The sequence below is a fragment of the Alosa pseudoharengus genome, unplaced genomic scaffold (assembly GCF_046254945.1).
Source record: "Alosa pseudoharengus isolate Yale_2024_CS ecotype anadromous, Long Island Sound unplaced genomic scaffold, YU_APseudo_1.1 YU_APseudo_1.1_scf_11, whole genome shotgun sequence".
NCBI lineage: Eukaryota > Metazoa > Chordata > Actinopteri > Clupeiformes > Clupeidae > Alosa > Alosa pseudoharengus.
The window spans coordinates 3028373-3056013 of record NW_027468576.1 but is presented as its reverse complement, the minus strand read 5'-3'; the positions used below and the strand labels follow the sequence as shown (position 1 = coordinate 3056013).

The following is a 27641-nucleotide window of genomic DNA, read 5'->3' as shown; positions in this document are numbered from 1 at the left end:
CCCAGAGGTGATCAGCCAGGTCTGGGCTCAGTATGGTACTGCACAAGTGGACCTGTTTGCGTCGGCGGAGACGACTCACTGCCCAGAGTGGTACTCTCTCGTGGGACAGGGAGGCAGTTTGGGCCTGGATGCTCTGTCACAAGACTGGCCGACAGGCTTGTTGTACACTTTTCCTCCATCCCCTCTTGTACCTCAGGTCCTGCGGAGGATCAGGGAGGGCCAACACACAGTTCTGCTGGTTGCTCCACGGTGGCCGACGACGCCTTGGTTCCCAGACCTTCTCCGGCTCCTGCAGGGTCAGCCATGGCAGTTACCCTGCTGGGCGGATCTTCTGTCCCAAGCAGACGGGCAGATCTGGCATCCGAACCCAGGTGCCCTGCGCCTGTGGGTTTGGCCCCTGCAGAGTCCATCATTGAACAGCTAGCTGAGTCTGTGCAGGAGACTCTGAACAACGCCAGGGCTCCTTCTACTAGAGCTTGCTATGCACTCAGGTGGAGGATCTTTTTGGATTGGTGTGCCAGCTTGGGTCTTGAGCCAGCGGTTTGCCCTGTGCCTCAAGTTTTGCGCTTCTTACAGTCCTATTTGGATCAAGGCAAGGCTGTCAGTACTGTGAAGGTTTATGCCTCGGCCATTTCAGCCTTTCACCAGGGTGCGGATAACAGGCCCTTGGGTAGGCATCCACTGATTGGTCAGTTTTTAAAAGGGGCCCGCCGGTTGCGTCCAGTTCGCACTTTGCGGGCACCAAACTGGGATTTGCCCACTGTTTTAATGTCTCTTACTGAAGGCCCGTATGAGCCCATTTTAGACGCAGATCTGCGATCGTTGTCTCTGAAAACTTGCTTTCTCCTGGCTCTTTGTTCGGCCAGGCGCGTCGTGGAGCTGTGCGCCCTCTCCGTCAGCGAAGACTGCCTGAGGTGGCAGGCAGGGGGCACTGGCGTGTCACTTTGGCCTAATCCAGCCTTCCTGCCTAAGGTTCTAAATTAGCAGTCTATCAACCAGGTTCTGGAGCTGACCCAATTCCAGCCGTCTGCTGCCTCACAGGCAGAGCGCGACAAGTTGCTCACTCTGTGCCCAGTCAGGGCTTTGGGAGCTTATCTGGCCCGTACACAGTCGTTGAGGAGGGAACACTCTCAACTTTTTGTCTGTTATGGAGCGGCGAAGCAGGGGCTACCGCTTTCCAAACAGCGGCTGTCACATTGGCTGGTTGAGGTTATTTCCCATGCCTACCGGGCTCTGGGAATGCCAGTCCCTTCGGGTACAAGGGCTCACTCCACCAGGAGTATGGCAACATCTTGGGCTGCCCTTAGGGGAGTACCAGCAAGCGATATCTGTGCAGCGGCTTCATGGGCGACGCCTTGCACTTTTACCAGGTTTTATAGGGTGGACGTCACTCGCCCAGCTCCGGTTGGCGACGCTGCCCTCATGTCCGTGACCGAGTGAGGTTTTAATCGTTAGCTTAGAGCTCCTCGCGACTTTTTTGGTATGTGTCATCCCTTTTTTAGACCGTAGTGACGGTCAGAGTGAGGTCGAAACAGATCGTAAGTTACGCATGTAACTATGGATCTGTGAGACCGAGGGATGACCGTCACTATCCTTGTCGCTCGGACCATCCTGAGGCGCTCAAGGTAGGAGACTGAACCGGGAGCAATCTCCGCTATTTACAAGCTCGAGTCGTTCTGCTTCCGGAGGTCATGGACATGACTTTGTTGACATATGGTCTCGGCAGAACGAAGGTGATCATTCCTTTTTTAGACCCTCGGTCTCACAGATCCATAGTTACATGCGTAACTTACGTTATCCCTTCTGTCGAATTTGGACATTATCGTCCATCTTCAACTTTCACTTCACAATTTTCCTCCATTCACTAACATAAACATACTGTGCTGTCTGATTATTGTTTTACACAAACATTGTGCAAAGTAAAGGGGCATCATACAGGCCCCTCTGATTGGACAGACAGTATATCAGTCAAACCCTGGGTCAATTACTATAAGTCTTGGAAAATGATGGACTGATACTTTAGTGTGATATACTGTATGTTTCAGTGACCTCTAAATCAGATTAAACACCAAAACCACTTTCCTAGGCTGAATAATGCTTAACTATGTGTTTGTACAGATTGAACATTGTGGAACACTTACATGCAAAAACACACTGGCTCTATTTAAAGAGTCAACAACCATTTCCATTGATTCAAAGGGCCAAAATGTAAAAATAGACACCAATTTTGCAACAAAGCAGTCTGAAATAAGCCAAAGAAGTTCACTCTTTGAAAATAAAAGAATGCAAGATTCTAAAATTCCATGTTAAGTTAGATGGGGTCAGATATTCTTTAGAATGTGTATTCTACAACATTCTAATTACAGTTTTGTCAGTATTTGCTGAAGAATAATGCATAAAACAACCCTCATTTTAACATATTTCCACCAACTGGATTTTCATGGTCTTTTACTGTGGTGTTTAGATCACCAATTGAAATATAAAAATGTGAAAATAAATTCTGTTGCAATTAGTTTTGGGTCAGACCTTTGCCTGGACTATTAGCTCCGTTGTGGTATTTATATAAATGAGCTATACGTAATTACATTATGCCCTGTTTGGCCATGTTAACAAACAATTTAAAAAAACGTATAATACATTTTGTGTTTGTCTTGATGTAAGTAATCAACTCAGTAATTTTCATGGTGATATGTGAAGGTAAATTTTTTTCCCCTATTTGCGTGAGAAAAATACTGTATAGGTAGCCTGACGAGCCAGACCCACATTAAAATGTAGGGTCTGGGCACTCACCGTTCGCAGTGCTCAGTCCGAGGGGTGGGATAATCGGTTGTCTTTCAAATTCCCTCACGCAATAGGACAGCGCTATGAGTCCCATGCGTTTCCCACCAGCGGAGCTAGTTGGCTAGTTCAAACTTTTGCCAACTTAATAAAAGCTTAACTCGTGTCACAGTGTTCGCCAACAGCAACATTATCTTATTTGTTTTCAAGTAGCAGGGAATTCAAGCCAAACCGTTGCAACTCTGCCATCAATCATTCTTTTAAGCCCGCCTAAAGACTCTATATACGATTTGATTGGCCTGATAGAAGTTACATTTTTCGAGCTCACAAGCCAACGGAGAGTTGCTAGACTAGCCCTGGCAGCAAATATAAATAGTTTTTTTCCCTTTACTCAGGACATATTGAGGATACAAAAATCAGTTAAGTTTTCTTCTGTTGCAATTTGTTCAACCTTTTTTCATAAAATGACTGTACTATTTCTGCAGTAAGGAATTTCCGTTGTCTACCATAGGAGTTCGTCAAGTCTGAAGTAGCACCTCAATGCACTTCTTGATGATAATAATGCTAGCCGCCGGCCTTGTCAAAGTTAATTTTGCTAGCTTTTTGCAGAGCCTACCCTATTTGGGGGCAGCCGTGGCCTACTGGTTAGCGCTTCGGCCAATAGGCACGGCTGAAGTACCCTTGAGCAAGGCACCTAACCCCTCACTGCTCCCCGAGCACCGTTGTTGCAGGCAGCTCACTGCGCCAGGATTAGTGTGTGCTTCACCTCACTGTGTTTCACTAATTCACGGATTGGGATAAATGCAGAGACCAAATTTCCCTCAATTTCCCTGTTTCATTTTGTTTTGAAACAAAATGTCTTCAAAAGTATGTAGAAGGTGGTTACATTTATTTCCATTCCAATAACTTCACACAGTACATTTCCGTTTGCACTTGTAGGCTATGCTGCTTTAATTTCTTTGTTCCTACTATTTAGTTTATTTTCTTTAACTATTTCTTATCCTGGACTGCCACCTACTGGATAGAAAAGGCAACAACCTAGTAATTATGTGAATAAAAATCTACATGCTTGAATGGCCAAAAAAAGGATAAATCATAGGTATTCCACACATTACCTTGGTGTTAGGGTAGCCTACTCTGCACATGTTGTTGACAGTGAGTGGTAACTTCAGTCATTTGCATTTATCATGCTAAAAATCTGACACCAGGCACTATGCTGATGCCTGACCCAAGGGGAAAATTAAAGTAAAAGAGAGACACGTTGAACTTAAAAGTCTATAATCTTGGTTTGGCTGTTCATTGATTTACTCATCTGCCAAACTTGTTTTTAAGATATGTTCATAGCAAAAATGGATGCATGCGATTCATTTAGATTAATTAATCAGAGTATGTAATTAATTAGATTACATTTTTTAATGTTAGCCCTATTCCTTTACATAAGTATTCAGACCCTTTGTTATGACGCTTGCAATTGAGCTCTGGTGTATCCTACTTCCATTAATGGTCCTTGAGATGCTTCTACAACTTGATTGGAGTCCACCTGTGCCTAAATGAATTCACTGGACATTATTAGGAGAGGCACACATCTCTTTATATAAGGTCTCTCAGTTGATAGTGTATGTCAGAGTGAAAACCAAGCCACAAGGTCAAGAGAATTGTCCGTAGACCTGTGAGACAAGGTTGTGTGAAGACACAGATCTGGGGAAGGATACAAGAATATTTCTGCAGCATTGAAAGTGCCCAAGAGCACAGTAGCCTTCATCATTCTCAAATGATAAAATTTGCAACAACCAACAGTCTTCTAGATCTGGCCACTCAGCCCAAACTGAGTAATCCGGGACGAAGGGCAGACGGGTAACCAAGGACCCAATGGTCACTATGAATGAGATCTAGAGTTCCTTTGAGAAGATGAGAGAAGCGTAAAGGACAATCCTCAGTGCAGCACTCCACCAATCAGGCCTTTATGGCAGAGTGGCTAGATGGAAGCCATTTCCCCCCCCAAAAAGCACCTGAACGACTCTCAGACCATGAGAAGTAAAATCATATGGTCTGATGAAACGAAGACTGAACTATTTGGCCACAATTCCCAACGGCCTGTGTGGAAGAAACCAGGCACTGAGCTGCACTGATGGTTGTCCTTCTTTACGCTTCTCACATCTTCCTTTACCTTATATTTAGCTGTAACGGCTCCCACACACAGTTACGTGCGGTGCAGTGCTGGAGACGCATCCCATCCACATGCTGAAGTGAATTGTGGGTCGCTTGCGTCGAAAAGCTCAACTTTTGCTGCACTGACGAACAACAACAGAAGGCACCAGCCAATTAAGTTACGGTTATACTTCAAGTAATTTGCATAGCTACCGTCGGGAACACCCACTGGCATGCTTTGACGGAACGCAACTGTGTCTGGGAGCCGTAAGTCTTGCGATAACTCTGAAACAAACAAGACACATAACGAAGGTTTCCATGCTCACAATTTATTCACTTTCTGCTTGCCCTGCTGCAGACTGCACCTAAAGTCATCAGAAAGAAGAAGATAGAAATATATAAGTTAATGTAGATATAAAGAACATAACAAAACTAATTTATACTTGCTGCACTGCAAAAAATAAAATCTAACCAAGTGTTATTAATCTTACATTAAGATCAAAAAGTCTATTTGGTATTGTTTTTAGTATGAAGAGACTTACCTAGTGTTATCTAAAAAGAAAATGTTGTCTTAATTTTAGAAGACTTTGATTTATTTTAAGGAGTCTTATCAAGACATATTTGGTCAATGCACTGGCAGGCACATGTGCTTGTTTTTAGGACAAATTTGCTTAGAGTTTTACCGGAGACTCAGGCTTGCCATCTCCAAAAGTAGAATGTTTTGTCTGTACAGCCTATATGCCAACATTCCACATGAAGGTGGGATTGAGGCACTGACACCTTTTTTTTCTCTCCGCTCACCCATGTCCAAACCCAGCAGGGAGTGTATACTGGATCTGGCAGATATTGTTCTGTCCAATATTTTTTTCCGCTTTCAACACGAGTACTTCATACAAAAGAAGGGAACGGCTATGGGAAGCAAAATGGCTCCAAATTACGCTTGCCTTTATATGGGCATTTTTGAAAAAGAATTTGTTTTGAATCCAGTGAACCCCTTTTACTCAAAGATATTATTTTATAGGCGGTTTATTGATGACATTTTCTTAATTATGGGCTCCAATGTGGGTGAACTGAAAGATTAACTCTCGTAACAATCATCTAAGGTTTACTTTAGAATTTGATTCGAAGCGCATCAGCTTTCTTGATGTACAAAGATCAGAGGGAGATCAAAACGGATCTCTTCCGTAAACCTACGGATCACAATTCCTTATTACGAGGGGACAGTTTTCACCCACGACCCTTACTAAAAAGCCTCCCTGTCAGTCAGTTTCACCGGGTTTGTAGAATCTGTAGCGATGATCCATCATATCCGCTGCAGGCCGTGGATCTGAGAAACTACAAAGGGGCTACAAAGAGGAATGGGTAGACGCGGCCAAAACATTTTTTGACAGGTTATCTCAGGAAGATTGTCTAAAGCCTAAGAATAAAAATAAGAAATCCCATACATCCCAACTGTTATGTAAAGTACTCTCCACTGGCATTAACAAAATGGCACATCATTGAGTCTGACTTTGGCTCAAGAAAGTTTTTCCAAATAAACCCCAATTGGTGTTTAAACGTGCAGCTAACTTGAGGGAAAGTTTGGTAAAAAGTGATATGCGCCCTCAGCGCCAACCCATCCTTCCACTTATGCAATTACAAATTTGTAATGTCTTGTTTGTGTATGTAGTCCTCCCACAGAGCGAAGCACTTCTCTGTTTACTGTACATGTCTTATGTATTTTGTTTAGCATTGGTTTTGTTGTTTTTCTTTAGGCTTGGAGTGGGGTTTTGGCTATGATGAAAATGCCTTTTGTATGCTATATGCCCCTGCAGAGACAAAAGTGTATTCTAATTTATATAATCATGTATCATGTAAAACTGTATAGAAGTCCACACCTAATTAATTGATTAGTATATCCTGTGGTTATTATATACCATACTCATGCCTGATGAAGACCCTGGTGGGTCGAAACGTTGCGTTATGTTTTTAACTCAATAAATGTAGTTCTTCTGGGAGATTGTAGTTTGCGCACAACTACTCTTCTTTCCTTGATAAGCCTTTTTTGTCCTGCACCTGGCCTCAGTGAGATGGGATGTGCATTCATTCATTTTTAAAAGAACTTCAGACATTACCACAAAGTAATGAAATACGTATGGCAGGGCACCTTTAACATCCAAAGAGTCATTGTACTTCTCTAGAGTTAATAACAATACAGTGAACCGTTTGAGACGGGAGACCAAAAATAAATAGGTGGTCAATAGTAAAATGACTCATCGACTAAAACAAACTGCCGTCGACCAATGTTCATGGTCGATTACGTCGACTAATCATAGCAGCACTAGGTTTTACTAGTAGTAAAACCATACGATTTACTTATAGTCATAGTCAAGTTTATTTATATACAATTTAAAACAACCTGTGGTTGACCAAAGTGCTAAAAAAAAGATAATAGAAGACAAAATGAATGACACAAAAAAGCACAACAGGAAAATAAAACTAAAATAATATGTACATATATAGCCTATATAATTACATTCCACACTTCATTTAAAAGCCATTGATAGCATATGTTCTTTTAACTTGGCTTTAAAAGCACCAATAGTTGGTGTGGATCTAATGTGTAACGGCAGGTTGTTCCACAACTTGGGCCCAGCTACTGAAAAAGCACGGTCACCTTTATTTTTTAAACGACTCTGAGGTACTGAGAGCAGTAGTTTATCTGAGGACCTCAGAGTTCTGGGAGGGCAGTGAAAGTGTACAAGCTCACTTAGGTATTTGGGAGCTTGTCCATTTAAAGCTAATTGTAATTGAAGGCCCTGCCACAAAACCCACGGTCCGCCACTGCTGAAGTCACTCTAGAGACAGTACAAAGGACTAGAGAAGTCAAAAAGGCTGGCCCAGGAGATCTTTGGGTTATCTTCAGGAGGGAGCAGAGAGATATAGAGAGCAGAGAGCCACAGGTGGAGGGGGCAACTATACCTGGCCAATCCCTTCAAGTTGACAAGGTAGGTCTTTGGCCAGAAAAGCACCAGCTACTTGATTGCTAGGGTGCAAAAAAAAGTCTTAAAAGTTAAAGTTTAGGGTTCTCACCTTTGATAGTGCTGGATGAGGACTTTTCTATAATGCCAGATCTTTGATCAGCTGATGCTGAAGAGTTACTGTCCACTGCTTTCATGATGAGCCTTCGTTTGGTATGAAAAAACACACCATGACTGTCAGGACACTGAGTGAATTGCTTTCCTCCACTTATCTGAGCCTGCAGCAACAGTCCAGATGGTGACTCCACATCATACGACTGGTTCATTGACACATCCAATTTTGGCCCCGTCATTTTCAGTATATTCTTCTCTTGCTCTGACTTGCTGCTGACATCACCCAGTAGTGGCTTCTGGCATTCTCCTGTGGCAACTTGAAAAGCATTTTGAGGGATTGCCTGATGTAACTGTAGCACTTCATGGTCACTTTCTGGTATTGCCTCATATCCTGACACGATAACTGGTTGTTTGAGGAAACTGTGGGTTGTGTGATTAGCGTTTCTATTGACTCTGCTTTTCTTAATTATAACAGGAGAACAATGATCATGGCATGAATAAGTAAATGCCTCTGTGGACTCTTCGGAGTCTGTCTGGGTCTCTGATAAAGAAGATTCCAGGTCTGAGATCAAGGTTTTGAGGCTAGACAGATTAAGTTCCAACTGAGCAATCTGTTGTGTCTGATTGAAGCTTCTACCTAGAGTTATGTCTCTTGTGACCACAGACTTGTTGCCACTGCCCCAACAGACAGGGTCACTCCAACTTAATAGACCCTTGCTTTCATTGTATAAAGACTTATTTATCTCTTGTTTTCTTGAAGGATTAACTCCATCACCTTTCTTAGAATTAACAGGACTCAAACTGAACTGGGGTACAGGAACATTTTTAAACGTCTCTGTTGTGAAGCTAAGCCTTTGCGTTCCTTTGCCTGAAGACTTTTTCCTAAAAAAACAGGAGGATTTTCTGGGGGAACAGCTGAAAGCTGGAGTGAAGTCTTTTTTATTACCAACCAGTTTCAATCTGCTTGACATTTTCATTTTTGCTTTCGCATTCTCACACTCAAAGGACCCTTCTACCTGCTCATCATTAATCAAATTAACTTGGAATGACCCATAGCCTCTGGATTCACACAGATTTTCAGATGGAATTATTTGCGGTGTGCAATCAAATTGTCCTTTTTCTGGCTCAGGGGTTGGGACCCTCCCCTGCTCTTGCCTCTTCCTATTGGCTCTCATGTGTTTCCCCCTTCCCACAAAATCTTCCTTTGAGACCTCTTCATTCTCTTTATCAGAAAGACTATCATCTTCATCTGCTGGAGAGACCACATGTAACTCAGTGCTTCTGCTCTGCATAAGTGTCTGTTGCTTCCATGGACCCTCTGATGGACATACTATAGACAGACAACTAGTTTGGTCAGTGTGAGCTTGTTGTGAGCCATCCACATATTCCTCCAAGGTATCTCTATCCATTTGAACATGGTTCATGATACTAGGGCCCTGACTGATTGTGTGAACAGGTTTACCTTCATGAGAAGCCACTATTACAGAAACATCACAGGCAGTCCAGATAAAGGGATAACGGAGATCTTCGACTTCCCAATCATCAGTAAGTCCAGTGGGTGATAGGATTGGAGAGCATGTATATTTCTTAACCTCTTGTTTATTCCCTGAATTTTCAGTGATGTTGCTGATTCTGCTAGTGTTTCCTTTTAGACTGACTTCTTGGCCCAATATAAATTCCTTTAATGTTGGAGATGGATTGATCTGAGGGATAAAATAAAAACCCTGGCTTAAAATGTATTGCACCACATATTACACTACATAAAGAGTAACTATTGCATTACAATAAAGCTTATATTACCTGAACACTGGTGCAAATAGTGTGGCTATTCATTGTCTTCTCACTCATCAAGCATTTTGCTCTGTATCTGCACATCTCTTCTCTTTGCTCCAAACTCAGCTAATGTAATACGAGATGCAACTGATTAAACATTTGGTCAAAAAAAAAAGAGTACAATGTAATTTTCACAGCAGTGTTCATAGTCTTACCAGTGGAGAAAGAATTGCACATCCATAGAAGGTGATTTCCGATCTGCACTTATCGTTAGTTTTGCATAGGTACTTTTGATGTTGCACAGGGGATTTGATGTTGTGTTGTCGAAGTTGGGAAATGTGTCTTTGAATGAACACCTCATAACTCTCCATATTTAGACAGTAAACTCTGCAGGAAAAATGAGTGTACAGCTTACTTGGGCAAGTTCTGGTTAAGGTTTGCCAAACTTAGTAATGAATTACTCACTACTTAAAGGAACACGCCACCCAATGTCAGTAGTAATATATGTTCTTACCTTAACTTTCACGAGTTGAGTCATACCTCTCCCGTGTCCGTACGTGCACTCAAACGCTCTGGTGCGCGGCTGGACTGTGTTAGCATGTTGCTATGCTAGCGGGCTTTGACGGCAACTAAGCGTAGAAGTAATCAAAAACATCCACGTTTTACCGACTTAAATACAGTTGCACGAGTAGTTGATAGAAATGCTACGGCCACGCAACATGAAACGTGGCGATTTTCCAAGCGAATAAACCGGAAAACTACAATGTGTGGCGCAATAGCACTTGGGAGTACTTCGACCTAGCGTAGTAGTATTGTTAACACCTAATTGTAGATCCTATCCACCACAGAGTTTAGAATCCATGCTGGATCGACCCTCAGCCTCTCCCTCCCCTCTGAGCGAGAGAGAGGCACACACACTAGAGATGCGTTGATGGGCTATTATTTCAACCATAACTGCATAGCAAAACTTATCATCCATCAGCCATCCATCAACACCAAAGTTTTTTGACCAATCTTCGAAACGGCACCCGCCCACCATCCGCTGGTTGTTTTAATGTAGGGGGTGATGCAGCGCTGCTGACGTGAGGCTAGAAAGCCCTTGCCTGTTCTAGGAAGACTGATCCAATGCAGCAAATATATTAAAAGGCTAAAGTCGTACATTGGCTATGTTGTAGCCTATCCCCAGAATATCAGCAGCAAACTCAGTCTCTGTCTCGCAAAACAGTCTCCAAATAAAACGCACATCGGCCTGTTGCCTATACTGCCAGCTTGTGACAATATATCGTCCAAAATGCTTGATTGCATTGCATTCTCCACATTTTTAGCTACATTTTCATGTACCACATCAGCATTTTTGTTCAGTGAATCTTTTGTAAATTGCTTTAAAATGAATTGCGCTGTCTGTCTGAAAAAGACGCGCTCGTGCAGTCAAAATGAATGGGAGTCTTCAGAACAGGCTTTCAGTCACCCTGACATAACAGTGTGTAAAGTAGCCTATAATGTGAATGACTTGTTATTTTATCAAGGATTTCTTTCTTTTTGCAAAAAATAAAGTACAATAGGCATTAATTAGTAGGCCAGGAGCATGTTGAAATTATGTGGCAAATTGCGTTTTTTATTACAATGATAAAATTGTAAAAGGACGTGACCGAAGCTGAGGCAAGCCAGGCAATAGGCCTATAGGCCCGACGGTAATTATGACCGCCGCTAGCGAAGCTAGCGAAGCGGTCATTTTTTTTTTTCCCGTCATCTACTTCCTGAAATTTTGGTCAACGATACCCGGGGCACCGAAACACCAGGGCACATGAAATTTGGTGGGTATGTAGCCCCACTAGACTTTTACGGAAAAATTTCGTTTGGTCCCCGGGGGCCACTCCCCCTCCGCGCTGGGCCCCCCGAAACCCAAAAAATGCAGTTTTTCCTCAATAACTACCTGAACCGTGGCACCGAGGATGAAGAAATTTTTATGGTATGTTGGTCTCAAGGGCCCACATCAACTTAGCCCATAATCACTCATTTGTGATTTGCACCCCCCCGGTAAAAAATGAAAATGCAATATCATTCTGCTTTAATCGCCCCTCTCTTCAGTAAAGACGTTCAGAACTGCACCAAATTTTATGTGTATGATTAACCTGACATTCTCTGGGGGTATGCCAAGTTTCGTAGAATTTCATCCATGGGGGGGGTCTAAAAAATTAAGTTATGTGTACATTTAGTGACTCTACACTCATTGGCCTGTAGATGGTGGTGCACACATATACACATGCACACACACACACAGGCACCCACATACTATCGGTATTAGAACGGCCGATACATAATTACAAATTCAGTAGGATTAAAAGAAAGCCAAAATAAATATTCATCATCATAATCATGGCTGCATGGCTGCAGTATTGGCGATAAGTAGTCGTTTGTCCACTAGATGGCGCATCGTTGCAGTGAGACGTAATTTTGTTGGAAGTTAATCTTAAATGGGTTGGAAAGACACTATGCTTCCTACAAGGACAAGACTGTAGGCTACAGTAGTTTACCGCAGAGAACGTCTAAGGGTAGGATGATTTCTGCATGACATGTAATTCCCATTTCCTCTTGAAGCCGAAATAAATCTGAGAATGTTTATCGGACATGCTTGTTTTTTACTGCAGGTAGGCTACGTTAATCCTATCAATAGCAGAACGTAGGTAAAATAATGTTACCGTTAGCATGGTTGAGTGATGGAGGCCAATTTGATTATTGATGTATTTGTAGAAAACCATAAATGCGTTTATAAGCTACCAAGCAAATCGATAACAGCACTAATTGTATCTTTCGACTGTCATCTCATTTGCTTATGACCATAACCTAGGCTACTAACAGGAGCTAAGTGAGTTAGCCACAACACGTTCGCTACGTGATGGTTTTTTAATGGAAAATATATAGGCTACCTGAAAGATAACCTGTCTATGATCCCGTGATGATCTACAATCTCCATTTAAACCAGATGTTTTAGAGCGCACGTTGAGATGTATTCAGGGCAGGGCTGTACCTACACATATTTGTTGCACGTGCTACAAAAATCATTCTTTGCGATGAATGATTTAGTACCAACGTTACAAGGGTCAGATACAGTTTTGCCTATGGCTATTCCGTGAGACTGAGGCGCTTTTTGTTTGTTCGAAGTGCGTGTTTAGGGTGTGAGAGGGGAGTCGATGTGCTTTGATTCCAGCTTGGTAGTTGTAGTCTATGCGATTAAAAAACACGTGTGTGTGAAGTATCCAAACAATGATAACGCTTTCATTATGGCTGCTTTAGCCACAGACCTTGAGCTACTGTACAGTGGGTTGGGTTCCGTTTAGAAGTGTCCACTTCATTCGCCCTTTCCGTGATTCACAGCTACGTGAAATGTATTACTACTGATATGCAAAACTATTAACTTTTTCGCCAAGAGGTGGCAGCTTGATACTGTAAGGTGTAAGCCATTGGTTCCAACGGAGATTTTATTTGGGTCGCCAGCATAGCCTAGCGACAATTTGTGTTGTGTAATAGGCCTAGCATAGGGCCTACCTTATATAGCTTATAGTTTGTTAACAGTCACGGTTTTTTCATAACTCCCTCTATGCATTTTTGCATTTAGAATAGCTCTAAAACCGGGGGGCGAACACGTCGCAGGGGGGGCGCCAGTGCGTGGATATCTCAATCGCAAAATTAAACAATATTTCTATCGGGCGCCTACCATGGACTAGGCTGGGTGAAAATCAAAAGATTGCGTCAAAAGATTGAGCTTAACCATTGACCTCATGGTTGCAAAATGCAAGGGAACATGAATCAGCATATTATTTGCACAAACAATAACGGAGAGTAGCTCTTCAACTTTGCCCGTTAAAATGTGTATGAACAGTCTCGCAACGCATTTCATGAAGGCCCTTTGGACATGTCAGTTATTTGCACCACTGGGAAAAACGGCATTTTGTTTTAGACTACTGGTATTTCATTTGTGCATTGACAATAAAGCTGAATATCATTTGAACTAGATGACTAAACTTATGCATATGTAGAAGAAGAAACATTCACAAAAATCCATGACATGACCTCTCTTCTTGATAGCTGTTGAAAACTGCATGGAACTGACAGGGATTGTTTTGTTTAATAATAAATAAATAAATACATTATGCTGCTACCTTCTGCTTTTCCCAAATACAATGTAGCCTACAGGTGTACCTTTCATCAGTCCAGTTGCAATGGATGGACTGTGATGAACTGCCCTACTTGTGATTGTTTAGAGATTTTAAAGGTTTTATAACAATGTTACAGATTTTTTGGCCCAGAAACAAATCTATTCACCTTTGCAGCGCCAGTAGGCTACTTTGTGTGCGGAATGTGTGCAAACACACATTTCAAACAAGCATACACAAAAGTTTCAAGAGTGGGGAATGGAGTAGAAGATGGAGACATTCATTAATATGATTTATTTTCGCGGAATGGATGTGCAGGACTGAGCGGCGGTCATATTTTGTACCGCTACGCGGTACATCTAGTTGTAAAGCAATTTACAAAAGATTCACTGAACAAAAATGCTGATGTGGTACATGAAAATGTAGCTAAAAATGTGGACAATGCAATCAAGCATTTTGGACGATATATTTTCACAAGCTGGCAGAAAAGGCAACAGGCCGATGTGCGTTTTATTTGGAGACTGTTTTGCGAGACAGAGACTGAGTTTGCTGCTGATATTCTGGGGATAGGCTACAACATAGCCAATGTACGACTTTAGCCTTTTAATATATTTGCTGCATTGGATCAGTCTTCCTAGAACAGGCAAGGGCTTTCTAGCCTCACGTCAGCAGCGCTGCATCACCCATATAGCCTATAGGGAGAACCGGCACAATTGTAACACTTTTTTATTTTTCCAATTCAAACTCGATTTACACAAAGACGATAGACTTGAGAGTTGTGAAATTTGACCAGAACAGAGTCGTACATGTCTACTCCATGAAAGTTGAAACAGAATTTAAAAAAGATGTTATAGTTTGTCAATAATTTAACTTAACAGCCATAAAAAAGTGCGGTACAGTTGTAACAGCGTCATGAATGTAACACTAAAATCCTATAACATATTTTAACACAAAACAGTGCTGTGTTAAACAAAGAGCATCTGTTTTCATATAAAATCAAGAAAAAAAGTCCAAATGTATGACTGTTAAAGCTAATTTATTGCATTATTGATTAGCCATTGCAGACCATATTACGGTGTTATGCTAGCTCACAATAACCTTTAAATATGCTTATTTTGGCCATATCCACTTGATAAAACCAGTAAATATAGTTGATAAACTGCTTATTTCTTACATGTCTGAAGCATTTGGTCCAACAGTGATATTTCAAGTTGCTGTGTTAACTTTAATTGGGTGATGGCGGCACAAAAATCCTAATCCATAACTCGCAATGAGAATGTTCGTGCATTCGCGATAAAATCAGTTCATCTTGCCATAGAGACTGGTGTTACAACTGACCCGCACAGGTCATGTTTTTATTTTCATTTAATTGCTGTGACTACATAAATCAAATAGGACTCATGTTAACTTGAAACAGAGGGACTGAAGATATGAATGACATGTGATTGAAGTCCACACGCTCAAATTTCACAAAGCAAACTTAAAAAACAGTTGCGGTTAAAAATAAATAAAAAATCGCGATGCTTGAATTTTGCACCTTTTTGCTTAATATCTCTGGTCGTATTTATAGTAGACCATTCATATTTGGATGGCTGTAAGATTATACATAATTACATGATATGTGTCTGTTTACGTTTCCGTAGCTACACCATATCTTGAGAATAAAACACTGTTACATTTGTACCGCTGTTACAATTGTACCAGTTCTCCCCTACATTAAAACAACCAGCGGATGGTGGGCGGGTGCCATTTCGAAAATTGGTCAAAAAACTTTGGTGTTGATGGATGGCTGATGGATGATAAGTTTTGCTATGCAGTTATGGTTGACATAATAGCCGATCAGCGCATCTCTAGTGTGTGTAGGGCTGGGCGATATGGACCAAAACTGATATCCCGATATTTTGGGGCTGATTGGCGATATACGATATCGATACGATATTGATATTTCAAACAGAAAGAGCGAAGTGCTTCATATATTCACTCAACACAACAATTATGACAACACAGCCAGTTTTAATTATATTAATTTCAGACTGCTCTAGCAGAGCTGTGCAAAAAAGTGTAAACAATAACATAGGCCTACAATAGGCATAGGCTACAGTTGCTCTGATAAAGCTGCGCAAATAACAAAAGACCAAAAGTTGACCCTGACTGACAACGCAGGCCTACATTGTACTGCACAATGCAATAGGCTATTTTGGGCACAACAATATTGAAAAAACCTGCAGTTTTGTCACACAATGCAGTTTTTTTACCTGTAAGGGTTTGATAGGGCCTAGATGACAAGCAAATGTAGACTATGATGGCCTAGACATGTTGCTATCAACAACAAAAAAAGTTTAAAAAAATTAGGCTACTTAAACAACGTAACTGAGTCACTCATCAAGAGTGTGATAGACGCTACCGTCGTTTTGTATGCGTTCATTTTTGCATGTTCCGGTTCGTAAGAAAAATCCCTATGCACGATTGAATGGGGTTTCAGGAATCATAAAAAAATGATGCCCTAACTGCTCGCGAGTCGCGTGCATATCCTCTTAATAAAATCAGCGTTTATGTTGTCTCCCTGAGGACTTTAGATCTGCTACTGTCGCTAAACGCAAGCATTCATCAGTGTATTTAAATTAGCTAGGCTATGTACCAAAAATGACATTTTACCGTGAGTCGAAGAGCTGTAGCGGCTAAACAGTGTTGTAACTTAAATCTGCGTGTACAAAACCGCTTGGAGCTCCAGTGGAATTTTGATTTCACAACGAGAATTCTCGGTCTAGCCGTTGATGTGCCGACGGAATAGGCATCAGCACCAACCTCTGATCAAGGTAAACAAAATCTGACTCAGTGTCCGTCATGTTTGAAAGTTTGTAGTGCTGCGAGGGAGAACGTGCACACGCAAGGGGCGCAGTTGAGCAGAGCTGCGGCTATCTGAATGGTCTGAACACAGAAGAGCAAGTGGCTTTGATAAAATGGCCCATTATTTGACATAATACCGGTATTACGATATTGTCTCAACTACATATCGTTTTCAAAAATATATCGTAATACCGATATATCGCCCAGCCCTAAGTGTGTGTGCCTCTCTCTCGCTCAGAGGGGAGGGAGAGGCTGAGGGTCGATCCAGCATGGATTCTAAACTCTGTGGTGGATAGGATCTACAATTAGGTGTTAACAATACTACTACGCTAGGTCGAAGTACTCCCAAGTGCTATTGCGCCACACATTGTAGTTCTCCGGTTTATTCGCTTGGAAAATCGCCACGTTTCACGTTGCGTGGCCGTAGCATTTCTATCAACTTCTCGTGCAACTGTATTTAAGTCGGTAAAACGTGGATGTTTTTGATTACTTCTACGCTTAGTTGCCGTCAAAGCCCGCTAGCATAGCAACATGCTAACACAGTCCAGCCGCGCACCAGAGCGTTTGAGTGCACGTACGGACACGGGAGAGGTATGACTCAACTCGTGAAAGTTAAGGTAAGAACATATATTACTACTGACATTGGGTGGCGTGTTCCTTTAAAGGAGCATTTCACGGCTGGGAAGATGAATGTGTATTTAAAAGACATTTATGTAGTAGAAATGTGGAGTCATCATTGAAGTCCAATGTTATTTGTGGCGGCCCACCACAATAGCAACACTGACCACCACACAATGATTTTCCATGTTGTACTGTGTACATGAATTCCAATACAAATTTCAAGTTTTTGCCTGAAATTGCACTGTGCCTACTTACGAGGGCATTGTTCCCACCTCTTTTGGGGCCTACCATCAAATGTTTGACCTCTATAACCTCTATAACCTTTGACCTCTAGAAAGCTGAGAACCTGTAGCAAAGATTGTTAAGGCGGAGCAAGATACTTCATCAGGAGCCACTTCCGGGAACCCGGATCGCACGAGGGGGGGCTCAAAATCCCCCTTTATGCAGAGCAGAAGCAGCGACTGCTCCATTGAAGTCTATAGGCATAGCTCAGAATTTTACCACATATGCTAAGGTCTTAGTTCTATAGAGTTAGGAATGTGAAATTCGGGCACGTTTTCATGATCCTCAAACCCTTGTGAACAATTCAGGTACATTTGTAGCATTTTTGAGCATTCCAGTCTGGAGAAAATCGACTTTATATCAGGTGTGCGCCGGTTATTTATGCCGCTGCTCTTGGCGGTTTGCAACGTACGCTCATCAATACGTCATCGACACGCCTCTTTATGCAGACAGGATTCGATCCCCATTTCGCGCCCATAGACATGAACTACGACGAAGTATCTTGCTCCGCCTTAACAATCTTTGCCTGTAGTTTTTGTAGGAAACAGTCAAAATAACTGTGTCATGTACTGACACAAAGTTACAGAGTCTAGAATATAGTTTTTTCTTTCTGCCGGATTACAAGCATCTCTGAACTGACCACATTATTTACACAAAATTTAATTGAGACATAGTAAGATTAATCTGAGAATGTAAAGCACTATACAGATTGTACATGAAAAAAGTTGTCATTTTTGGATTCCCAAGTGTCAAAACTTTCAAATGGTGTATAACATTACTATGCTACATAGCAACATGGTGCATACAATTGATTTCGAATGTTGGGGGGAGGTGGGGGAGGGGGGTAACCGTCCCGCCGACGGGACACTGAACTGGTTTTAAATTGGATGGAATTTGTTCATTGTAGAGCTATGTACACCTTTGTGCAGCCTCTCCTTGTCTCTCAACAAACCTACATGCACATTTAAAGAAAACATTAACAATCCTGCAATTGTTGGCATAAAAGTCGACTGGGGGGGGGGGGTAAGATTGTCTTGGTAGTGTATAGGTGTATAGGCAAGTGCCTGTCACTTGAAGACGTTTGTGAGGGAACCCTTGTAACAAAGGCTGCTGATGCGTCGATGCAATTCATAACATTTTCTACGTAGTTAGTTACAATTAAAAGTTGACTTGAGCACTTTTGAGTCTTGGAAAACACTTTTCCATTTACATCGGGATTTTGCAAACATTCAGTGTCAGCGTCAATAAAATGAGCCCTGCATGAGTAACGCAATTGACAAGCAGATGTAAGTAAGCATGCTTAACTTGACATCCGAACAATATCCTAACGTTAGCTTTGAGATACTGCTTGATTGCATAACTTAACTTAGTTTGGTCTCCTCAATGTAGGCTATGTTGTGATGAGACCTTAGCAGAGTTAACTTTAATGCGGCAGTTTTGAACAAATTTGCGCAGCATGAATTTGGCTGCAGTTCACCAGAGTTCACCTAGATGGCGATCGCGGGCGAGTCCAAAATACATGGGGTCCTATGGAGCTACATGGCTACATTATTGTTTTCACCTATTTAACAACGGAAACCCTCAGATTTTATTTTATTTTTCGCAAAATGGATATGGATTATCAATCAAAAGTGAAATAATCCGGAAGTCATGTCCTTTCGTTTTCTTACAGGTTGGGTCATTGTTGCCCATAACACACTAGCATTGATGCTAGGGCTGCACGATATTAGGAAAACATGCGATATGCGATAACATTATTGAGTACTGCGATAACGATATAACTTGCGATATTTAAATATTTAATGTTTTTCTCCATTCTACTTGCTGCTAACATAGACTGAAGGGGGGGGGGGGGGTAAATGTATAATTACAGAAATAAATGTATAATTTTCTACATAAACAATATAAAATATACTGCTCAAAAATTAAGGGCACACTTCAATCATACACTGGAATGGTGCTGACACTGTTAGATTCTGAGCGGAAGAAAAACTTTTAAGGCGAGTGTTTTATTTTGCAAGAACTGTCAGACATTCTGTGAATGTAGTTTGAGAATGGAGAGAAGGGTGGAAGGTTTCAAAAAATTGGTTTGAACAATTGTGGAAAACTGTAAGTGTTCCTTTAATTTTTTGAGCAGTATATTATGTAGCCTAGGTGGACAGCTAAGATACCCACTGACTAGGCTATCGAAGTTGTGTGGAAGATGTGCTCCAAGAAAATCCTCATAAAAGACGGATAGACAGCCAATCTGGATACTTGCGCACCAACCAGCGGAATATTCCACATTACCAGCCTTCGCTGGGCCTAGCAAAAAAGCTACTGTACTTAAGCTATATCGCGGCGGTCACTCATCTAAAATCTTAAGTATCCCAGTCTGTAACCTCATACGCTGCGCATCCCACGTTATTAGGCTACCGGCATGCCGACTACGAGGGCAGCGGAAAGTGAAAGTAAGTGGCTGCGATCACACAGTCCAGGCTAACAAAGTAGGCTAAACAACTTTTACAAATAACGAATCCTGATTACCTCTCTGCTGCTGTCTGGGGCTTTTGCTAAATGCAAATTATGAAATACAAGCCTTACAGTGAAAGACAGATAGGCTATCTTCTGATCCTATAACAACAACGAAAGAAATTGTTTATTTGAACACGGTGGAGAAGGACGCATTTGGCGCTGTGTTTGTAATGTAAGTCGGCCTTCATAAAACCAAAATATTTTAGTCATATTTTAGTCACCAATTCCTCTTCGCCTACCTCGCTTGACTCACTATCTTCAGCCATCATGACTTAGCTCCTGCCTCAACACCTAAAACACCACACACCTAAACTGGTGGGGGGCGGGCTTCTAGGGCTGCATGACAGCATCGGTTTGGTAAAATATGTTGACATTCAGAATGTGAATACACCATACCCAGATAGCAAAGGGGCGTTGAGGGGCGTTGAATCCACGTTTGTTTGAAGCGGCGGAGGTTGATTCAACGTGGATTCAACGCCCCTGTGCTATCAGGGTAGACTGTATGGAATGCGTGCGGCACAGAAAATGTATCAAAATGTATCGAAAATTAAGTAATCTTTGCGGTATGTCCATCGCAAGCGTTGATATCGCGATAACGATAGATTTTAGATATATCGTGCAGCCCTAATTGATGCTATGCTATGCTATGATCATGCTAATGAATGACGTCATTAACACGTTTGAAAGGCTTTTTAGAACAATTAAGTGACTTTAAAAAATATAATAGTGTATTGTCTTTGCCTCCCCTTTCGAATACAATATTCAAATTACTTGAAAAAAAATTATATCCGGAGAAAAGTGGATTTTGAGGGGTACAGCTCCATAGACCTCCATTCATTCTGGACTCGCCCGCGAGCGCCCCTAGACGCAGTACCACACCGGAAGAGTTCCGAGAGTGAAGGTTCTCCCCTTATTAGACATTCTCTGATATCAATCTTCCACTAGCTAGCTAGCTAGCATTAACGTCAGTGGTTTTTGCACGGTGATTTGCACGGCTACTCGCCACAACTGCTTGTCACCTTGTATGTATTTTAAAGTTTTGAATACACCCCTCCATAGCATAATTAAGTCCCTTTTGATAGCTTCTGGAGGAAAGTAAATCCTTTATCGACCAAAACGTCCTCAAAGCCTGCTTTTATATACTGTCAGCTGCCATTGTCCACAATGTATTTCTAATCAAGTCTGGTTTGTTTGTCCGAGTTTTCACAAACAATGGGGGGCGGGGCTTAGCGACAGGTCAATTGAGGAGCCTCTGGCTGCAGCCTGCTGGACGGGGCGGGGACATCCACATCCACATCCATGTGCTACGTCACATTTGTTCTGCGCATGTGCGGAACTTCTCAGTAGCGCTTGTAGTCATGCTTGTAGTAACTTACTTTTAGCAGTAGTTTGCAGAGGTGTCAAGTAACGAAGTAGGCTACAAATCCTTCGTTACATTACTTAAGTAGAAATTTTGGGTATCTATACTTTACTGGAGTAATTATTTTTGAGCCGACTTTTTACTTCTACTCTACATTTTCAAGGAAGTATCTGTACTACTCCTTACATTTTAAAAATAGCCTCGTCACTCCTAATTTATTTCGGCTTGTTTTCATTCCGACTCATCGTTGAAAAAAAAATAATAATCGCCTCATCCAGATAGAGAGAATTTGATTGTGGTTGGACGAGAAGTTAGCCTGGTAAACCAGACCCTGGAATCTTTCAGATTAAGGGTCTGGCCACGAGTAATGAAAATGGCCCAATTCGAGGGGCGGCACCAAGCATGCATTTGAAACTCTCACTGCACGCAGTTGGATAATGCTACGACCAATGTGACGTATCCAATTCTTGCAAAGGAACGATTTGAGGGCGATTTTCTGCTCCTCTTTTAGTTGAAAAGCCAAATCTAAATCCTTTATTGTAGCGGCCAAAGCCGTTTTAAACAACTGGTGTTCATCGGTAGCCATCTTGCAATGTTTTCTAGATGATTCCGGACGTCGCAGCACTGTCGTCATCAGTGTAGCTCGCCTTTGTCCCGCCTACACCGATTTGATTGATCCCTCTCGCTCGAGAGATAGAAGAAATTTGGATCATTGCTCGTGGCCAGAGTATCTTGCGGGCACAATTCAAATTGTGCTCTCGCAAGAACTCTGGATTTCCGAGAAGTAACGAGAAGTATAAACATATCCCATTCTGACACCCTATTGGTTTGTACGCGATCCGTCACATCACCTGAACGTGACACAAATCTTCACTCTCCAACAAGGACATAGTAGCAAAGTAGCATACAAAGATGTCCATGGCAGAGAAGAGAACCTGAGCGAAATGTCCCAACCAAGCACTAGCGAAGAGGTTGGTAGTCAGGAAGACCAGGCAATCCTTGTAGGCTACATCCCTGGAAGAACTTTTCGAAAATGGTTGGATGGAAAAACATCTCCTTTCAGATGCACCGCTGCAAGCTCTGCGCACCCAAGTACCACGAGCTAAGCTAAGGCTTTCAAAAACTCGCTGTGAAAAAGCATATTGAGATAAGCTGAGAGTTTCTTATTAGTCGATTACTGACAAAATATTGTAGTAACCTAACGTACTAATGGTAAATTTGCAATGTATGCTATGGCTAGATACATGCCAAGACATGCCATGGTTGCTTGCTAGTTATCTGAGCTTATGTTATAGCTATATGCAATATTTGTAAGTTAATTTTGCAAGCTATTCTACAGCTAGTTGATAAAGCATACTAAGGGCAGGCATGATCCTGTCTGTGTATGAGAGTGCGTGCGCCTGAGTGGGGCAGGCCCTATTGGTCCAGTTAATAGGCCCAACCATCAGCCAAATGCTGTTTAAAATTAATATAGTTGGACTATCTCATCAATAATGTTACTTTTCAGTCATGCCAGCAGCTGCTTGTGGTCTTAAAACAGCTTTAAGTTCCAATATTCTGGTCTGCTCAACATAATAGACTAGTGAAGCTCCCTAACTTGTAGTTTGACCTTAATTCTTAACCTTCAAGTATGCAATTTAACACAGCGAAAGTCCTAGATAGTCTGAGCTTCTAGTTTGAGAGAAATAATATTATATACTGGGGGGTCTGAGTTGGTGAAAACCTTTAAGAAACATAGTCAGGAGGCAGTGTTGACTTATTACATACACTATTCCGGCCTTCATCGTGCCCATATGAAGAAAATGATTGATTTTATTGAAGTGGTTAGACTATAAGGCAGGTGTTTCAGGGGAAAGCCCAAAAAGGTCTTTAATTAAGCATAGGGGCTCTATTTTGACGGTGTAAAACGCATGGTACATTGGCGAATAGCTTAGGGGTTTGTCCAGTCCACATTGGGGGTGGTTTTGTTATCAAACATCGTGCGCCTGACACAAAAAGGTGGTTCTTACGTTTCTTAATCAGTCATGGGTGTGTTTTGGGCATAACATTCTTTAAACCAATGAGAGTGACGTCTGTTATTCCCTTTAACAGCAAGCAGCGCGACTTCAAACAGCGCATCCGTATTGTGATGGTCACTGGTGCATTTGAAGGAATCTGTTTGTATGCGAGACCGTATGGAACACGTATTCCACCAGCCTACACACATCTGCACTTGTCTATTACTTGAACTCATTGGCAAAGTGAAACTAACTTCACCATGGTGTCCTAGTCAACGAATGGGATGCCAAAAAAAACAACACTTACCCCAATAATGTTCGAATGTCTGAATAAAAAACCTAAGAACATTTATCCTGCAGAGTAGTTGCTGCCTATATCTTGTAACAGTGTCTTCAGCTGTGCTCCATATGTGCCCCTCGCTATAGACCAGGTTGAGAACTTTGAAGTCTGTATGAACATTTGAACGAGTGAATAAAAAATAGAAATAATTATCCCAGAAAGTCCCAGAAATATGACTTGAATAGGAGTTAGTTATTAACAATTAATTGATAAACTTTTAGAATACTTTGAGCACTGATGCAGTCAGCATAGGCCTCTTACATTGTTTGCAGGTAGGCCTTTCATTCCGTTTTCGATGGAAAACGTGAAACAGCGCCAAAACAACCACCAGTGGACAAAAAGAGTATTACATGTGTACTGTTAAGAAACGCCATAGAGAATGAACGGGGGAAATTACGGACGTTATAGTTTGATGATGTTGTACTCCGTGCGGGCTGGATGCTATATACCACGGACATGTTTTGGGGGGCCACAAAGAGGTGGCGGGCCGTAGTTTGAGGACCACTGCACTATACAATGTAATATAATACAACAATACAATATAACGACTTGAGTTATTTGCTGGTTACATCGGAATTGACCTCCACAGTGTTATGGACCCATTTGTCTGCAACGCAACGTAGCCTACAAAATTTTTTTTAGAAATACAGGAACAGCTTACTATGCTGACGAATGACGACTGCGCAACATCCGAGAATTTCCCCAATCTTTTCAGTAGTCATTTCCAACTTTTCACGCTGATGGTGCTCAAAATGCAACACAACCATGTTCAAAGCAGGATCTATCTATCTAGATCCTAAGCTATAGCAATGTATGGTTGGGGAAGGCATAGAAAAGTTGGAGAACCTGTGGCCTAAAACAATATTGGTGGTGAAATGGGTCGCGATGGTCTGTCATTTTTAAAAAGTGGTCCCCAGAAAAAAAGTTTGGGTAGTGCATCCTGGTGCCTTATGCTCCCCAGGTAAACGCACACACTGCCAGCCATCTACATGATGTAAAAGAAAACGTGCATCAGACCTAGGCCACCTTCCTCCATTGCTTAGTGGAGTGTGTTCTATCAGTGGTCATAATGTTATTGTTGATTGGTATACATGTAGAAAGTGAAGAAGAGTAAGTCTGTCTGGAAATTATTGCAATAATATTTGTGTTAATGTTTGTGTGACTTCTTTGCAGAGGTGAATATGCTTGCAGTGATGGGTGGGAAAACACCCAAAGACACCATCAAGCGTATAATGGGGAGGCTATTGAGCAAATCCTTGGCTTTGCAATTGAATTGGACAGGTCAAGGGGGAAAGGTGGCTTTCAAGACTACAAATGAAAACGGTGTTGCACAGTTGATTTAAAACAGAAAATAATGTTTGAAAATACATTCATCCCATTGGATATCTTCCCTTTTATTGATTTGATAAATTAAATCAAGGTCAATATAATTTACCTTTACAAGCCTTTATATTCCTTACTGATGGATTGAGTTGCTTTTCTTTTGTCTTCATGGTGGGATTGTAGCCTTGAATACTGATTAACTAGTGACTGGACCTTCCAGACTCAGGTGCCTTTGTACTACTACTGAACAAGGCAATCTTCATTTCACTAATTACTGTATGAGACAAATTGGCAGGACTATTAAGTTAGGTCAGTCACTTTAAGGGGGTGAATATTTATGCAACCACTTATTCTACAGTATACATTTTTAATTAGTTAACATTACTTTCTAGAAATCTGCCCATGCCTATCTACAGTACCTATCCAAGCCAAGGGCATGAATGTTTTTATATGCACTGTGTGTTGTAAAAGTTAATGACATGGTCAAAATTTGGATGTAACTGTTTAAGATGAGCTTGTTGTAAGAGCCATTATATTGATATTGGCGGTGGTAGTGTAGTGGATAAAGAGCTGGGCTAGCGCGCAGTAGTCTGAAAGTTGTTGGTTCAATTCCCGGCTTCCACCGTTGTGCCCTTGAGCAAGGCACTTAACCCCAAGTAGCTCCGGGGACAGTGTGATCCCTTGTAATATAGCTGACATATGTAAGTCACTTTGGTCAAGAAGTGTCTGCTAAATGTAATGTAATGTAATGTAATGATATTGCAAACATTCAAAATTCTGGTGAGGAGACAAATATTAACACTGATCATATTCTGTTATTAGGTGTACTCCAAATTAAAATTTGGTGGTATGACTTTGACCTTCCTTTGAGATAAGAGGCACATATTGTCGTTGAATAAAGAAAATGGTATTGAGTGGCAGGCACCGAATGGTTTCACATAATGGCCTGGTAATTCACAAAATCCTACCAATTCTGATCAGTGTTTTGAACATGCGAAACAATACGACATGGCTACTATACCATGATAAAGTAAACTATGAGAGACATTTTGTAAAATGACAATCTTACAACTTTGTAACATCTAAATGTTCAGCAATACAGTTTTATTTATTCTGTTGACACTCCCACCCCCCATAACCCCCTGTTCAGGAGCTGTACGCAAGAATCCACCAACCCGGGATGTCAGAGAAGACATCATTCAGAAGGAGTTGTCCTTGTTTTTAAAAGGGGCAGCCGACCGAGAGGGGGGGTGACAGGAAAGGAAGAGAAGGAAGGAGAGTTTGGCCAGTAATGAGCAGTAATATATGAATGTTATATGTTGTTGCTTTTTTATTAGCTTATTATTGCTGTTATAATACTATTTTGTTGTTTTAATGTGTTGAATGTAGGCTTATGCATTTTATATATATTGTGCTATAAAGCTGTGCTATAATATATATGCATATTATTAATGTTATCTGTTGTGTTTATATTAGCATATTGTATTTATATTATCAATGCTGTTTAAATCTTTCATGTAATGGCTAGACCTATTTATTGTAGCCTTACATACGTAATATTATTAACATTGTTGGTCTTATTGTTATTTAATATATTTATATTTCCAAAGTTATTTATATCTTGCTGTTTAAATGTTTATACTGCTAAAATATTAAAATCATTATGCTATAACGGTGTCATGTATTTAATAGGCTACACAGAGTTAGGCTACCAAGACTATTGACTAATTGATATTGTTATTAGGCCTATTTAAGTTGTGTAGGCTATGTCACTTTGTAACTAAGCCGTCAATTTATTAGACTGTCCTAGCCTACTTTAATGCAGTAGGTCTAGTTGTCCCCGCCCCGTCCCGCAGGCTGCATCCAGTCATTATTGGGTCAATTGGGCTTATTCGATGTAGACTAGGGAGCACGTCGCTCGCGTTGACTCTGCTGCTTCCACAATAGTCAATAGAACTGGCTACACCAGAGGAACATCACCAGAGAATGTCTAATAATGTCCGTAAACGGGCTCTGACCTCACAAGCTGGGGTCCGTTTCTATGATAGCGACTTGGTAATGTCACTGGCAATGTGAGTCGGTAGATTTGAGTTGTGCATCACTTAAGCTTCATATTGTCTACTATCACATTTTTAATTTTGGAGAATTAAAAAGTAAGAGCATGTGTGTTAGCTCTTAGCCTACTCAAATGTGACCGAAATACGACCGATTATCTCAAATACGGTCGACTCACATTGGCAGCGAGGCTACCACGGAAGATGCATCTTAGTTAACGTTAGTAACTATGCTTTTGGGAAACGGACCCCTGAGCTCAAAAAGTTAACGTCAGTTTCTAACACGCGAGAAGAAAATGGCGTTGTACAGAAAAAAAGTTTAGTTAGCTGCTACCAATGTTATCTTTGCATTTAAATAATTAGGAGAGGAGTACAT

General features: G+C 41.4%; 1 protein-coding gene across 4 annotated transcripts in view; it reads right to left on the bottom strand.

Moving 5' to 3' along the window:
* LOC143116586 (uncharacterized) overlaps positions 1-27641 on the bottom strand; it is a 42405-nt gene that overhangs the window by 14544 nt on the left and 220 nt on the right. Inside the window, exons 2-5 of one of the 4 annotated variants that reach the window (XM_076277772.1) lie at positions 23856-23996; positions 9989-10160; positions 9801-9899; positions 7999-9703 (exon numbers count right to left, since the gene is read on the bottom strand). In XM_076277772.1, the coding sequence (XP_076133887.1) occupies positions 7999-9703; positions 9801-9899; positions 9989-10144 (1960 nt within the window). In that variant the 5' untranslated portion in view covers positions 10145-10160; positions 23856-23996. The other 3 variants (XM_076277773.1, XM_076277771.1, XM_076277774.1) reach the window with 3 other exon arrangements.